We start from the raw sequence: 15,093 nt of genomic DNA on the forward strand, positions 1-15,093 counted from the left end.
CTTCCCCAAGTTAAGTCAATTTTGCCCATGACGGTAGCCGGGGAGAGATCTCCTTGTCCTTATCCTGACCTGAGAGGGTTTTTCACATCTTCTCCCTCTGCCTTGCTGAGGAGGGGGAATGGGAGAGCAGCTGGGTGGGTGCTGGCCAACAGAAAAGGAAAAGCCACTGCTGCTATAAAGAAAATAATCTCTCATCTCACCCTAAATCTCAGAAATAATACTCCAGAGAAAGGTGGGGCTGGGGTCAGCTCCTCAGAGGTGCCTCCTCTTAAGCGGTGGTGCAGGAGACAGGCTGGGAAACGGAGCTCAGACTGCTCTTAGAGAGTGCGAGAGGCGTGGGCCGGGTCTGGATGTGCCCAGCTAACCTGTAAGTTTGTGAGCTGTCCTCCCCAGCGGAGCAGAGCCAGCTCCCAGCCACCCATGCTGAAGTTTCAGCCTGTCACGGCCTCCATCAGCTGCCCCGTGGCCAATAGGCTCTCTCTGTTTCGCACACTCACTCTCCCCACCGCTGCCATGCGTCGCCTTCCGCTCAGGTCCATTTCTGTTCACACCCAGAGCTGAAATCACGTGCCTTTGGAAAATCACCATCTAGAGAAGTCAGCGGATGTCAGCAGAACCTGGACGGGCAGCAAGACCTTGCTGTGGCACCGGCTGGAGAGGAGGAGACATCAAGGCCAACCCTACATCTGCTCGCTGAACATCAACTTCATTCTTCTTTTGTTTCAGCTGTAGTTGGGTGAGATCAATTACGGCAGGTGACAAACACAAGGAGACAGAAGCACAGAGGCTGAGAGAAAAGAGGTAAGGAAACTCTTTTTCTGCTAAGAGGCCAGCCTGTTTTCGGGTTTTTTAATGCTACGAACTTTATTACTCCACTCAAGTTGCTGTTTCAGCACAAATGGATTGGTTTTGCCCCGGTTAAAAGCCTGTTGTAAAACTATCTTAAACCTTTGACTTGATAATACTTCTGGCTGTGCAATTCTCCAAGCCTTTTAATTTTAACTAAAAACTGTCTCCCTGTAATTTTCTCTGAAAGGGGCATGAAAAAAGGGAGTTACAAAAAGCTCAACTTGCCTCAGAGCCTGGGGATCTCATGGATCTTTTAAACCCATGTATAGGGAAATTTGTCCTATATGAGGGCCTGTCACTGGTGACTGCATATCCCCAAGGGCTGCAAATGCATTGGGAAGCAGCCCTCTACCAGCTGCCACTTGCTATCACCTTCTCCACGTACCCTGCAGGAAGGGGAACTTTATTCTAAAAAAAGCCTGCAAAAATAAGAAGATGCCAGTCCCTAGCTAAGTTAGGATGTCTATTTACATCTGTACGAGGGGTCTGTTCTGCTAATCCAGGCTGACTGGCTCACTGCCTGACACTAGCTGCCAATGCAGTCTGATCCATTATCTCAGGGCTGAGTGAGCAGGATTTCTTGGAAAAAGAGGGATCCTTGCAATTTCAGGACAACAGAAAAAGGGTTTGCTTTCCCCTTACAAAGGCTGCTGTGCTGTTGAAAGCAGGAATTTCATTTCTGGTTGAATTTTTCAACTTTCAGGTGGTGTATCCTACTCAGCCTCCATCAGCCACCTCAGATACTCCTCCACATGAGGGTTGAGTTCAGGTTCCTGCTCAGTGCTCTCCACTATGAACTCAACAGTCCCTGTTGCAGGTTAGAGTCGTAGGATCACAGAATGGTTTGGTTTGGAAGGGACTTTTAGAAAACAGCTCATTCCAACACCCCTGCCATAGGCAAGGACAACTTCCACTAGATCAGGTCACCCAAAGCCCCTTCCAGCCTGGCCTTGAACACTTCCAGGGATGGACCAGCCATCTGGGAACCTGTTCCAGTGCCTCATCCATCTCTGAGTAAAATATTTCTTCCTAACATTTGATCTAAACCAACCTTCTTTCAGTTTAAAACCGTTCCTTCTTCTCTTACCACTATCTGAGCATCTAAAAAGTCGCTCTTCATCTTTTTTGTAAGATCCTTTTAAGTACTGAAAGGCTGTGATAAGGTCTCCCCGACTTTTCCTTTGTCCTCCTCAGTGTCTCACAAACATGTCTGCTGCAGCACAGCAGGGCTCGGCTCATCCAAACTGAGCATCCACCTCATCCCCTCAAGCAGTGCTTGAGCACCCAGGGACGGTGCCCACCTCATCTGCCACAGCCTCATGTGGGGACCCTGTATTCACCAGAGCAAAATTAAGGAGGGATGATACCCAGATGTCATCCCAAGCACATACATGGCTTGGAAGGCTGATGAAGGAGCTGATTTCAGAGTGCATCACAGTGCTTTTATTAGTCACAGCCTCCGGTGGCTTTAGAAAGGCAAGTCTCGGCTTCCCCTTAGGACAGAAGGGAGCCTGGGCTGTGGAGATGGAGCCACTTCTTGTGACCTCCACGTGGTTGCAGGCTTGTGACTGGGCATGGGGTAGTTCATGGCTGAGGGGAGCTCAGCTGGTGCTGACACAGTGACATCACCACGCTCCTTGTCCTGATGGTGGGACCTCTCCCAGGGAAGATCAGCTGCTTTCACCTGTGTGAACCCATGGATCCTGCTCCAGTGCCTCCCTCTCCCTGGAGCTCCAATGGGAGGGTGGCATCCACTCTTGGGTGAGCAGAGATGCTCAGGAGGAAATGGAGGGAGGATCAAACAGTCCAGGGGGACAGTAGAGATCATGAAATGACTCACTGCTGTCATAACTTTGCTCTCTGCTGACTATATTCGTTGCACTTCATCTCTTGCCCTGCCTGCTGCTCACATGACGTTCGCTTTAACATAAAGGAGTAAATTCAAAGAAACCACTAATTTGGTAAAAGAGCCAAGTCATCTTTGTTTCAGATTTTTCAACTGAGAAGAAGAGAGGTGAACCCCTTTAGCCCAGAGCCCCACAGCTGAGCCTAACTCTGGAGCAGGGCGAGCCGCAGCTGCATCCCTGAGCCCTGGCCCGGCAGGCAGAAGGGGAAATGCCGCAGCGGAAGCTGAGGTGTGGAGCCCCCGTGGGGAGGGAGGGCTGGGGGGCCCCCCCACCCTGACAGAACGAGCTGCTGCCAGATCAAAAGCACAGCCACAAACAAGAGCGAGAGGAGAAACCAAAACCACACTGCAAGAAAGAGGCACAGGAACACACCGAGAAAAGGAGATGGCCTGCTCTGCATCAGGAGCAGTTGCCGAGTTTTTATTTGTTGGGGTTTTTTTTTATTTAAGTTTCCTCCTGTGTAATGGCAGTGCCAACTTGTGGAGAGGTCTCTGTAGCCATCACCCACTGGGGTTTGGTACTGGAGGGACCGAGGGGCTGCCAGCCCTGCTCTCAAGCAGATGTTCTCCAGGCATGACTTGGTCCTGCAGGCATCATTCTCTGAAGCAAGCCCACTCACTACCTTAGCTCTCCTTTTCCTATCCCTCAGAGAGGCAAGGATCATTAAAATAAGTCAAGAAGGAAATTAAACCAGTTTAATAAGAGGGGGAAGTTAAAATGAAAAGGAAATCAATGTTCACTTGGGAGGGAGCCCTGCTCCTCCGTTGCTAGATGTGCTAATAAATCAAGTATGCCTGGACTGTTTCTGGCACAGAGGCCAGCTGGCATGAGATGGTCTGGGCTATTAAACTCACTTAACCTCCAAAATGAACTGGCCACATGCCAGCCACCTAATGGGAGAGGTCCCTGGCCCATGCTAACACCTAAATGCATCCCAAGAGTTGCTCGGGACAGTGAGAGTTGTCCCTGGCCAAAAATGTGTCAGGAAATGTACTAGCAATTTAACAGGACTGATGAGTATGTTCCAGTGCCTGGGGACATTCTGTGACACCGCTTAATTTATGAGTACCACCGTAGGATGCAGCTGGGCTGCCTGTGAGGAGGCTGTGGGTCTGCTACGAGCATCCGCTAATGAGAGCAGCTTGCTCAGTTAACACAGCAGAGCCTTGCACACTGAGATCTGTAAACTCTGGAGCAGCCTTGCCTATGATCTGGCCTGGAGGGATCCAGAAGGAGATAGAAAGGCAGGGGAGAATAGGAAGTAGTATGCAAGAGAAGTAGAAATAAACAGGGAGAGAGGGAAAGTGTGTAAAAGAAATCCTAGCTGAAGGCAACCCATTTTCCCCACTGATTTGTAACATGTAGGTGGTAACATCGCACTGTGGAGATCTGCCACAGAAATACAAAGATTAGTGTGAACAAAGTGGGAATGCAGAAGATGTGAAACCAAGAGAAGAAACAGAAGAACAAAGATGCATCAATCTGCATCTACCAAGGTGCACAAGGTCAGCAGTTCACCAGTCCCACAGTGCTCTGGTTGTGTGGTTTTGCTCAATAACCAGGAAGCAAGAAGGCAAAGAATAAACTGAAGCCATATGACAGGAGAATAGAGATTCCCAGTCAAAACAAAATTATGAGGTGTGACTCAGCGATTTCATTAATTTTTACTTGTTCCATTACCTTTAGGTTTTATATAAAGCTTAATGACTTCAAAAATTTGAAACCCATCACTGAACTGTTAATTCACAGATATTACTTTCAAGTGGGGGCTGACTTCTTCACCCCACAGGAACAGGTTATGTGAGATTTTACAGCAGGGATGAGGTTTCTCCTGTCACCTTAGGAATGGATCTTGCCCAGGCCCTGTGCCAGTTCTCAGTTATCAATGTTCCTTCAGAGTGAGGTGCATACAGATGCCTTGTTAGTGCCCCTTTCTTTTTTCTGTAGCTTAACCCAGCAAACTGCTTCATTACTGCCTCTGCATCTTGTTAGGAGTGATCTCCAATCATCTGTACTTGCTCCTTTGTTTTACAATTTTCACAGAAAACAGCTCATGCAAATATTTCCTGACCTGGGGTGGGTTTTTTGTTTTGCATGAGGCAAGCCACAAGTCTCCTCTGACTGTGTCTTTGCCACCTGTTTCCCTTCTGATGGTGCTTATGGCTGCTGTCTTGCTCTTGCACACATATTTTTCATCTCTCCATGTCTGTACATTGGTCTGGATGTCAGATGTTGTGCTGACCTGATCTCCATTTAAATGTAGTGCTGATGTTTTAATCTACTCTTTGATAGCTTCACATGCTCTGATCATTAAATTAATTTCAGTATTAAATTATCCTCTAATAGAATATATTACACTTAATATTGCACATCGTACATATAAATATTGTAGAAAATTATTCATGCGTTTCTTTTGAGTTTAATCCCATTAAGACTCCAGCCTTCAGTCTGTCACATGCCTGACATGGGGACTGCCTTCTCTCAGAGGAGTGAGGTCACCTCACTGGTTTGCTCATTCCCCAGAGCATTTAAGCTGCTTGGCTTCCCTTCTGTGATATATGCCTTGGTTTAGGGATGGAGAGATCAGAAATGTCCTTGCATCAGCAGCCATGGTCCCCACCACCTTGTCACCCCACCCCGCTGCAGCTGTTACCAGCACTTGGTTTTTCCTAGAGTCAGAAACTGCATCTAATTTGGTAACTCACCTTGACATGACCATTAGCTTCCAGTTCCCACTTAAGGTTTTGCTACCATTAATGCAACTTCTTTTTCTGGATCACATTCCTCCCTTTTCCATATACTTTTCATTGAATAATCTTAAGAATTCAAGCATGACTTTCCAACACCAGACTTGCTGGTTATTGAGATTTTTAAGGTAAGAAGTTAAAAAAAAAACAACCAAAGCTGAAGAAAAATATTAATAAGACCCTAAAGATGGTTGTAATGGTAGAAGCACAAATATATAGAAATATTTAGATGGCAAGAGACATTGGGAGGTCCCCAATTAATTCTCCTACTCAGACCTGAGTTGACTCTAAAACTACAACATGTTGCTCAGGGCTTGACAAGGCAACTCCAGAGTGTCTCCAATGGTGGAGATTGCCTGGAGTCTCTCGGCATCTACTCCGTTGCTGAACCACCTTCAGTGGGAAGAAAGTTTTCTTTCTATCTAGTCAACATTTCCCTACTCAACATATGGCTGCTGCCTCCTGTTCCTCCCCTGTGCACATCTGAGAAGAATGTGGCTTATTCTTCTAGGTAATATCCATTAGATAATGAGAAACTGAAATTAGATCTCACTTTGGCTCCCTTCTCCCTATCATGCCCAGTTTTCTGCCTCTCCCTGTATGTCAGGTGCTCCAACTTCCTCACCATCTCACTAGCCCTCCACTGAACTCCATACAGTTTGTTGGCATCCTTCTTGTACTGGGGGCCCAAAACTCTACCTTGTATCCTAGATGAGACCTCAGGTGTGCCAAATAGAGAGAAATAATTACTTCACTCTACTTCCAACCGTGCTGGCTGTGCTCTTGTTAATGCAGCCCTGTGTGTGTTTAGCTTTAATCTCTGCAAGAGTGATGATAACCCACCATAGAGAAGTAAAAAAGCACAGAAGTCTTGGCAGTATAAACAGCTGCTGCCCGATGAATGCCAGAAACCTAGGGATGAGTAAAATGAAATGTTTATTACCAAACTCCAGGGGCACGCTGCAGATGGATTCTTCGCTGAAACAAAGGGCTCTGGTGACTTTCCCAATAAGCTTCTATTTTGTTGTGCTGAACGATGGTGAGAGCTGATTGGGAACACAAGTCCCATGCATCGAGGTCTGAATAATCAAACATATTAACAGAGCATTTGGGTCTTCCAGGATAAGATCCCTTGACAGTGACAGCCTTTCCAGCCCTGCTCTCCACGGACGGGAGGAGCGTTCCCCAGCGATGGAGCCATGCGGCACAGCCCTGAGCTGCATGCCTGCTGCCTTCCTGCTTCTGCATCTGGGTGAGTCCTGGGCTCAACAAACCCTCATGGTTCTCACAGCCTTTTCACAGGCCTCACAACCCTCGGTGCATTTCTAGGCTCTTTCTGATGTGTCGTATAAATTTCCTCACACGGTTTAGCTCTGGGACTCAGGTGGTTCCCAGCCAGCCTGCTGAGCCTGCCAGCCAAAAACAGGGTTTGGGGAGCTGCCCCACAGAGATGCAGGAGTGGGGGTCCTGTGAGAACCAGGATACACACCAAGCAGAGTGGAAAATATGCCCTCCACATTGCCTCCAGCTGTCTGGGCAAAAACATATCTGTGATGCATAACCACATCTGTGATGTGATCTTCGGAATGTCATCACAGATCTGCCCTGGCAAATGGAATGCTACTGGCTTGCTTAGCTTGACTGCTATTGTTATAAGCTTTGGTGGATTTTTTAGTGTTCATTTTCCAAGAAAGGAAAGACAATGAATAAGGCCAAGCCAGCATTTCTCAGACACTCAGCTTTGATTCCTCTGGTCACAGAGAAAAGACTGGAAATCTTTTGTGCATCCTAGAAGCAAATAAAAAGCAAAAGATGCCAACTCCGATTAATAACATTTCTAATTTCACAATTAAAGACAAAATCATAAACTTCTGTAGTCCAATATGCAATTATTGAAAACTTGTATGGGTACTGTTGCAGGTTACCTCTTAGAGGGACGTAACTTCCGACAAACCCTACATTAAACTTTTCATTTTACACTTCTACAGCTCTTCAACACTCAGGTCACCTGGGGGATTTGCAGGTTAGGCATCTCAGAGAGCTTACCAGCAATGAGGCAGGAGATTACAACCCTGTTATTCCCAATCTTACCTGTGGCAACTCCATCTCCTTCTTAAGATCTCCTGCAGAAACCTTCCTTACAGTGAAAGACAGGAAACTATTCTCCCAAAAAAAACCACTCCGAATGTTTTTTCAACCTTATACATCCATTTCTTTTACTGTCACATATCCCTCCTCCCAAGAACAGGAACCTGACATTAGGTCAACCTCCTTTCTTTCTTTTTCACTTTATTTCTTTTTCACTTTATTTATTATTTTCACTTTATTTCTTCATTTTTCTGTGTATTCAGTCTTCATCGATGCAAAAACTGGAAGAAGGTGTGAGCAAATTTGTCAGTGTTGCATCAAGTGTTGACTGGGAAGTGAAGGAGGGCTGACATATGCTGTCCTTCATTTGCTACTAGTAGAAAAACTAAGTGGGAAAATGTTGTTTCAGTAAAGCTGATGATATTTCAAAATTATGAATGATGGTCAGTCCACCATAACTACTGGTATTTTCCTTTTTTTCTGAATATATGTGAAAGAGTATAACCAGGTAATAAAAGAGTAATCAAGCAATTGACTGATTGCTTCATTGATGATATAAAGGAGTGACAAATTCAGAAATTGAGGATAATTTCAGTGTCTGGGAAAGGGAGGAGAAATATCAACATATTTTTGGAGGGCTGGGAAGTCTTCACTGAGCCACCCTTCAGAATGTGAACTTACGCCTTTTTTTGCTCGGTATTGGCTTTCAGGCCTGATCTCCAGTATGGCTCACCAAAATGAATTCCAGACTGGGCTTACAGGAGGGGAGGTGACCCTGAACTGCACAGGCATACCTCCCGATTCACAATTATTTCGGGATGCCACAGTTGTGAGCTGGAAGTACTCTGATACTCTTCTATGGCGTATGGAAAAGAGTACTAGATATTGGAAAAGTAAGGATTCATTGCCCCTTCTCCCTTGACACAGCTGAGAAACCTCTTCCCTCCTAACCAAGCCTATTTTTTTCAAAAGAACCAACTTTCATTACTGGCCGAGCAGACATCAAGATGCAATATAAACAACTGTGGGTGTGGAATCTGAAGCTCTCCGACGCTGGCATCTACACCTGTGAATATGGCACTCACAGAATCCGCACCTCACTGCACATCTTTAAATGTGAGTGAGTGGAGGACTTGTAGTCATCAAGAGGGGAGGGAACCATAGAGCTTGGGGAGACCTCTCTGCTGGGATTCTTTATCCAGCTGCATTTCTTCTGTCCTGGGCTATCACAGCTCATTTCTCCTCCATGTCCAGAGCACAGCATCTCCAGGTTCTCTTTGCTGTAACACTTGTCTCTCTCTTGCAGGAAGAGGAACTGACTTACTGGCCGTGTATTTTCTTTTTACAGTGACAATCTCTTTGGACGGGCATTTTCTGCAGAATGAAGTCCCTGAACTGATTTTAATTCAAAATGCATCCAGTCCTCTTCCTGATCTCAGCATCATATTGTTTGACAATAACAATAACAGAAAAACACCAGAAATAAAAAGCAAGAGTCGTCAAAAATACATAGTGAATTTAAAGAAACTGGAGATTATGGACAGTGGGACCTGGGTGTGTCAGGTCCATTCAGACTCTCCATTGATTAATCGGAACATCTCCTTTGCTGTGAATGTATTAGGTATGTGACAACAAAAATGGAACTCACACTCAGGCTTGGGAACCAGTGTTCCCTTCAGCTCATGAGTTTAACTTTTAATCTCCACATTCTAAGCACTGGTGCTCCAGGGTTGACTTCTCAGGGCTTCCAACAATGCAGCTTGGTGATTGTTCTGCTGCTTGAGCTCTGTTCCATTCTTGCACTTATTTTTCTCTCCAGGCTTGGTGAGGAGAAGATTCTTCTTTCCTTGGGGTCTGTTCTTTTCATCTCTGCTGTGCTTGGGAGCTTCGGATCATTCTGCTGTCTTATTCTCCCTCTGTTTAACCTTCCTGGAGGATGTCATGGCTTTTCTCCAAGTCCTTTTTAAACTGAGTGCAGTGTGCCTCACTCTGGATCAAGGGTAGACATGGGGAAGCGTAACCATGGCTTTTCCTGCCTCTGTATTCCTTGTCTTTTCTAAATTCAGGTTTTCAGAATCCAGATCTGGAAAGAAAGTATGCAACTGTTGATAGCACTGTCATCTTGTCATGGCATCTGAACTCTCAGAATATAAAATGGAAAGAAGGTTTCACAGGACAGCTGAATTGGAAACAACAGGAAAGTGCAAAATCTCATAAACTGCTTGATTTCAATGTCACAGCACAAGGACAGCTGCATGAGACTAAAAAAAGCAACAACTTTCTCTTTGAGATACCTAAAAGAAAACCTGAAGGTACCATAGAAGTGAAGCTCCCCAAAGTCCATTTCAACCATTCTGGCCAGTACCAGTGCCAGCTGGAGTACCAAGGAAGATATACACAGAGCAAGATAGAGCTGGTGGTGATGAAAGGTGAGAGGAAGAGAAGTCGGTCATGAAGAGGAGGAGCTACAGAAATCTGCAAGCCCCAAAAGCATTGATGGACCCATTTTGCTATCCCCTCACTCACATGTCCTTATCTTGCCTTTACAGTCTCAGGTAACCCTGCTGGGCCACTCTCCAGAGGAGCCAATATGACCCTTACCTGCCAGGTCTCTGGACAGCTCCCACCCAATGCCTACTTGCGCTGGGAACGTGTGAATGGCACTGAGATGGACATTAAGAACTCAAAGCAGCGTGAAGTAAAGTTGGAGGTGAACATCAGTGCTGCAGGGCTGTGGAGCTGTCACCTCATAGAAGACAGTGACAAAAAGATCAGCTTTCATTACCACGTGGGTATGGAAATTAGCATCGCATCCCTGCCCCAACCCTAAAGCTATACAATTCTATTTGTTTCTGTGTCTAAATACTTTTATCCTCCCACAGAGGAAGCTTCTGTGTGGATTAACTATGTGAGAATTGGAGCAAGCATTGGAGGCAGCTTATTGGCGTTTGCCCTTGGGTGCCTGTGCATCATCAGTGGTATAAGCTGGCAGCGGAGAAGGGTGAGTGCCACGGTCCCTGTGAAAGGTGCAGAGATTATTGACTCTCCAAACCACAGGAGGAGTCAGATTTCCTGTCTGGGTGCAGGGCAGAAGGGTCAATCCTTAGACTCAAGGCAAGTTTTTGAGATGGGCAATCTGCAGATGTCAGACAGCACTTTACTACCACTTCACAGGAAAGCATTTGAAGCATAAAAATATCCAATTATTCTTTGTCCCTTCTCTCCTGGCAGCAACGGGCAAAAAGGATGGCACAAGCAAGACAATACTTGCTGGAAAACAAGACATGTCAGTGCCAACAGTAAGTGGCGATGAGGGCACCCAGAATGGGCAAAGACTGTTTTCAAGAGAGAGGGGCTGGATGACTGGCGGGGAGAAATTGAACTTGAGCCTCTTTGGTGAAACATTGCAGCTGCATTTCAGCATTTTCAGCTCTTACTCATGTTAAATCCTGCTTAGGAGTTATGAGCTATGCAAAATCCCACACCCATGGTAGCACTGTGAGGGAAACTTTTGAGCAGAGTTGTTTTACTCAAGTTATCTTAGTGTTGAGAGATGCTAGCCTGACCCAAGCAGGAGTTCCAAAGTCCTTTGGTAGGGTCCTCAGTGAATCTGAGATCTGGATATCAAGGTTGTGGAGGTGGAAGGCACACAAACAAGCTCAAGGATGAAACCTAAATTTTAAAAATCTGTTATGTCTATAATTTAATTCCAGCTCTGCTAGGGCATTGCTGTATTTGGTGAAAATTGCCAATAACCTCCCAGGAGTAACAAAAGGGGAGAAAAAAAATCACAGAACAGTCTGAAAGGCCTTGGGTGATGTGAAATACACCATCGTGTCATGACCATTTTCATGGGAGCAAGGATTTCTCAGCAGAGAAGCTGCCCTTTTCCATGTCTTTAAGCTTATATGGTATCAGGCATGAGAAGCAGCTGTTGGAAACACTGACAGCCATTCTGTCACTGGGAGTGGAGAGCAAAGGGAAGTATAAATGGTTGCATGAACAAGTTCGATGAATGTTTGGGTACAGAACCGGACTTCTGCTTCATTTCACCAGTGACATTGGCAAACTGTGATAGTTTCATCTAATTTTTTCTCACTGCCACCAAGAATTCAGTGAGAATGTTTATTGGAAATACTGCATCACAGCTGGGATGTATATGTGGTGAAGAGCATAACGTGTCAAAGAATTCACCTTGTGTTCACCTACATTTTATCAAGGTTAAAAAATAATCCCCATAAAGAGAGGACAAAGTCTGTACAGATGCATCAAAATCTAGATAAATCTGTGCAGTACAAGTGCTGATACAGTTGTTCTCTAACTCTCTTTGCCAAGTAAGCAGCTCAGTGTAACTGAAACCTAAACTGCAGCCGTGTGGATGTTCAAGTAACTGTTTGCATCCTCAGCTACAGAGGCAGGCAGTCATTCTCTATGCAAAAAAAAAAAAAAAAAAGTGAGGGGTGGTACTAATGTAGTACTTTTCTCTTGCAGCCGGATGAAAAAGTAATACTGCAGCACTGACATCACAAGGACTGATGAAGTCTCTGCCTGCACCTAACCACCTGGCAGCCCATAGTGCTCTGTGAATCCATTTCCCATTCTCCTGTTTTAATGTAATTCTTTATTCCTTCATCATTCCCCCAGTCTAACGCCATGGAGGGAGGTTGTCTGGCTAGGAGCCAATGGACCAGACAAGAAACCCTGAGGGGTTATGATTGATCCTCTGTTCTATAATGAGATATGCTGAGCAGAAGATACATGTATATACACACACATATACACACATACATATATAATATGTTTGTATTTTGTTCATGTACTTAATTTGACCTTCTTGCAGAACCAATTTTATGTGCTTCTTTTATCTGCCTGAGCGACAATAAATTACTTTGGGGTTGGGAGTTATTTCTCGCAAGCTGGACTACATTTTTTCTGAGGCACTCTTGTCTGGTTCAAATTCACATTTCTCTCTTTCCTGCTAGGATGTGAAATGCTGATACTCACTATCTCCAGCCTCTGTGGCTGCCATGAGCCTTCCTTAATGCAGCAGCTCTTCGCTGTCTGTGAAATCTGCCTGTCCATGCTCATTTGGGCAGTCTGTGCCCTACATATTTACCCCTAGACCTACATATCTGATCCCCCATATCTATCCCTCAGCCTGTAGCTTTCACCTCTCCCATAACAAGCTAACAAACAAGTAAGAACAGCACAGTCAGTGGGATAATTCAGAACTAATTTTATCAGGAGGATAGCCCAGGATACCAATAGATTCTGTAAGTCAGAGCCCGAAGAAGTTCTGAATGTTGATCAGGTAAGTTTGGGAACTGTGTGAGAAAGTAATTGCCTAGGAGAACAAACCAGCCTTGAACTGCCTAGTCCCACAGAGTCCAGAAAGCAGATGCTTCTGAGAAAACCACTGAAAATGTTTCTCACTAAATAACCCCCCTATTTTTTTGGCTCAAGGAGATGAGAAGAGGGAGTGAAAAGCCCAGGAAATTTCAGATGGAACTAAAAACATGTTGCAGAGATGACAGAATGTCCTGAACGAAAAATGCTGTTAAAATATGTACACAGAAGTCTTGTGTTTATAGAAGTTACTCTACTGTCTGTCTGCTAGTGGCAGGTCAAAAAGGCCTTGAGGTTCCACAGCTGTCACTGGCTGCAGTCCTGGTTTGTTTGTCTGCGCTGGCCTTGCTGGGGACAGACACAGAGGGGCACTGGGCTGTGGGAAGGGCTCCCTGTGGTGAAGACCCTCGGTGGGATGGCTGCTGCTGGAGGAGGGGTTTTCTGTGTGGCAGTGACGCCAGCACTACGCTGTTAGTGACAGTCAACAGACACAAGGGCACAGGCAACACCTGTGAGCCGGGGAAATCCTCCAGCCCACAAGCCCTGGAGCGGGGACGCAGCCCCAGGCAGCTGTGGCAGCAGGTGTGGGCCCCCACTGGTGCCAGGCCTGCTCCTCCACCGTCATCCTCGCTCAAACAGAGTGACAAAGCTTGTCACTAAAACCACTTTCCTTCCCATAGCTTGTGCTTGCATGCACATGACTACATTAATTTTGGAAAAGCCTTGATCCGTATCCTGGTGCATGCAGTTGCTCCTCCTGCTCCCGTCCTGTCCCTGAACTGCCAGTATATCTTGGGAGCCAGTTGTGGCCCGTCAATCTGCTAAACAAGGCATCCTCATGGCTTAAGGACAGGTCCATTTTTAGGAGCTGTATGTGGGAAAATGAGCACAAAGTCAGTGGTGGTCGTAATGGTCATGCCAAACTGCTTGGCACAGTCCCCCCAAACAAAAAGCTACTCCTGTTTCTGCAGTCCAGACCCTTCACCTTAAATAACTGTTTGAGTACCCAAGTCAGCTCCTTTTTTCACTCACACAGGTATCTAGAGCAGAGGGATTACCCTGTACCATCTGATACATGGATGGGACAAAAAGTCAGGCTGGGTGAACATCTGTTGGGAGCTCCTTCAGCACTGCAGCCAACTCCAGCAGTTCAGAGGCTCGCCTGAGGTTCTGACAGCTGAGCCAACCACCTCTTTACAACAAAACACCAGCCTTGACTTTTTCAGCAAGAGAATCAGCCTGACAAAAAATCACTAAACTAATAGGGCTCATTAAAAACCTTGTGTCCCAGTTTTAGCCAGCGTAGAGTTAATTTCTTCTAAGCACGGGGTCCATCAAACCTGGCCTGTCCAGGGTAAAATGCATGGGTAGCAGACAATGCCAGCAGAGGTGGCTCAGAGAACACAGAGGTGCTTGAGCTGCCTGACAGCTGTCAAAGCCAGGATGCAGCTCTCCTCTCTTCCACAGGCTGGAAGAGGCACTGAGTCCTCACAAGTGACCAAAGGTTCTGTCCCCAAGCACAGCTGAGACCCACCTGCAAAGAGCACTCAGGCTCACACCCCCGCCATCGAGGCAGAAAGTCCTTCTATCTGCTCAGGTGACCTGGTTAGCGTGGCAGCAGATGTGATGGTGCCACTGGGGTGTCTGTAAGCACACAGCTGCATCCACAGATGCACAGCTTCCAGTTCTCCCATCTGCATGAGTGTAAAAAAATGATAGGCCTTCCTCAACACTGCATAATTCCTCAATGGGTCTCATGATCTCAAAAGTTGTGGCCCTGCCCTACTCCGCTTGAAGTTCACCTGCAAGCACAAAACCATCTTATAAATCTCTCTTTTTTGGCAGCTCTCCTGTCTGTGTCTTTTCATTTTCTTCCTTTGTTCCCTAGATACACAGACTGCCCTGAATGAGAGAAAAGTCATCCACAGAGTGAGTCCTAGTTGGGCTTTGCTTTCCATCTGAGTGCAATACTGAAAGCTTCAGTGTGGGCTTCAAGGCAGCACAGAGGTAGAGATTCAACCCAGATATGAACAAGCTTGCACAGAACATGTCAAAGTAGATGAGTCCCCAGCTGGAATGGAATGCAGCTATATCTTGCCCAAGCCAGGACTTTACAGGCTGTCTTCCATGTATCCTGGTCCTCCTTCACAGGAAGT

At 46.0% G+C, this 15,093-nt stretch overlaps 1 protein-coding gene across 1 annotated transcript; it reads left to right on the forward strand.

Moving 5' to 3' along the window:
• The first annotated feature begins 554 nt into the window (after positions 1–554).
• On the forward strand, positions 555–12,506 carry CD4 (CD4 molecule). The gene is made up of 10 exons (XM_030267243.4): positions 555–801; positions 6,625–6,755; positions 8,302–8,484; positions 8,564–8,707; positions 8,940–9,212; positions 9,658–10,020; positions 10,141–10,383; positions 10,474–10,592; positions 10,823–10,890; positions 12,083–12,506. Exons 2-10 carry the CDS (start codon positions 6,695–6,697, stop codon positions 12,096–12,098), a joined length of 1,470 nt encoding a protein of 489 aa, XP_030123103.4. The 5' UTR covers positions 555–801; positions 6,625–6,694; the 3' UTR covers positions 12,099–12,506.
• The last annotated feature ends 2,587 nt before the right edge of the window (positions 12,507–15,093 follow it).

The sequence above is a fragment of the Taeniopygia guttata genome, chromosome 1 (assembly GCF_048771995.1).
Source record: "Taeniopygia guttata chromosome 1, bTaeGut7.mat, whole genome shotgun sequence".
NCBI lineage: Eukaryota > Metazoa > Chordata > Aves > Passeriformes > Estrildidae > Taeniopygia > Taeniopygia guttata.

Coding starts and splice junctions, on each gene's coding strand:
- CD4 (XM_030267243.4), top strand. CDS start 6,695: ATGGAGCCATGCGGCACAGCCCTGAGCTGCATGCCTGCTGCCTTCCTG. Junction 10,021..10,140: donor AGAGCTGGTGGTGATGAAAG/GTGAGAGGAAGA, acceptor TTGCCTTTACAG/TCTCAGGTAACCCTGCTGGG. Junction 10,593..10,822: donor TAAGCTGGCAGCGGAGAAGG/GTGAGTGCCACG, acceptor CTCTCCTGGCAG/CAACGGGCAAAAAGGATGGC.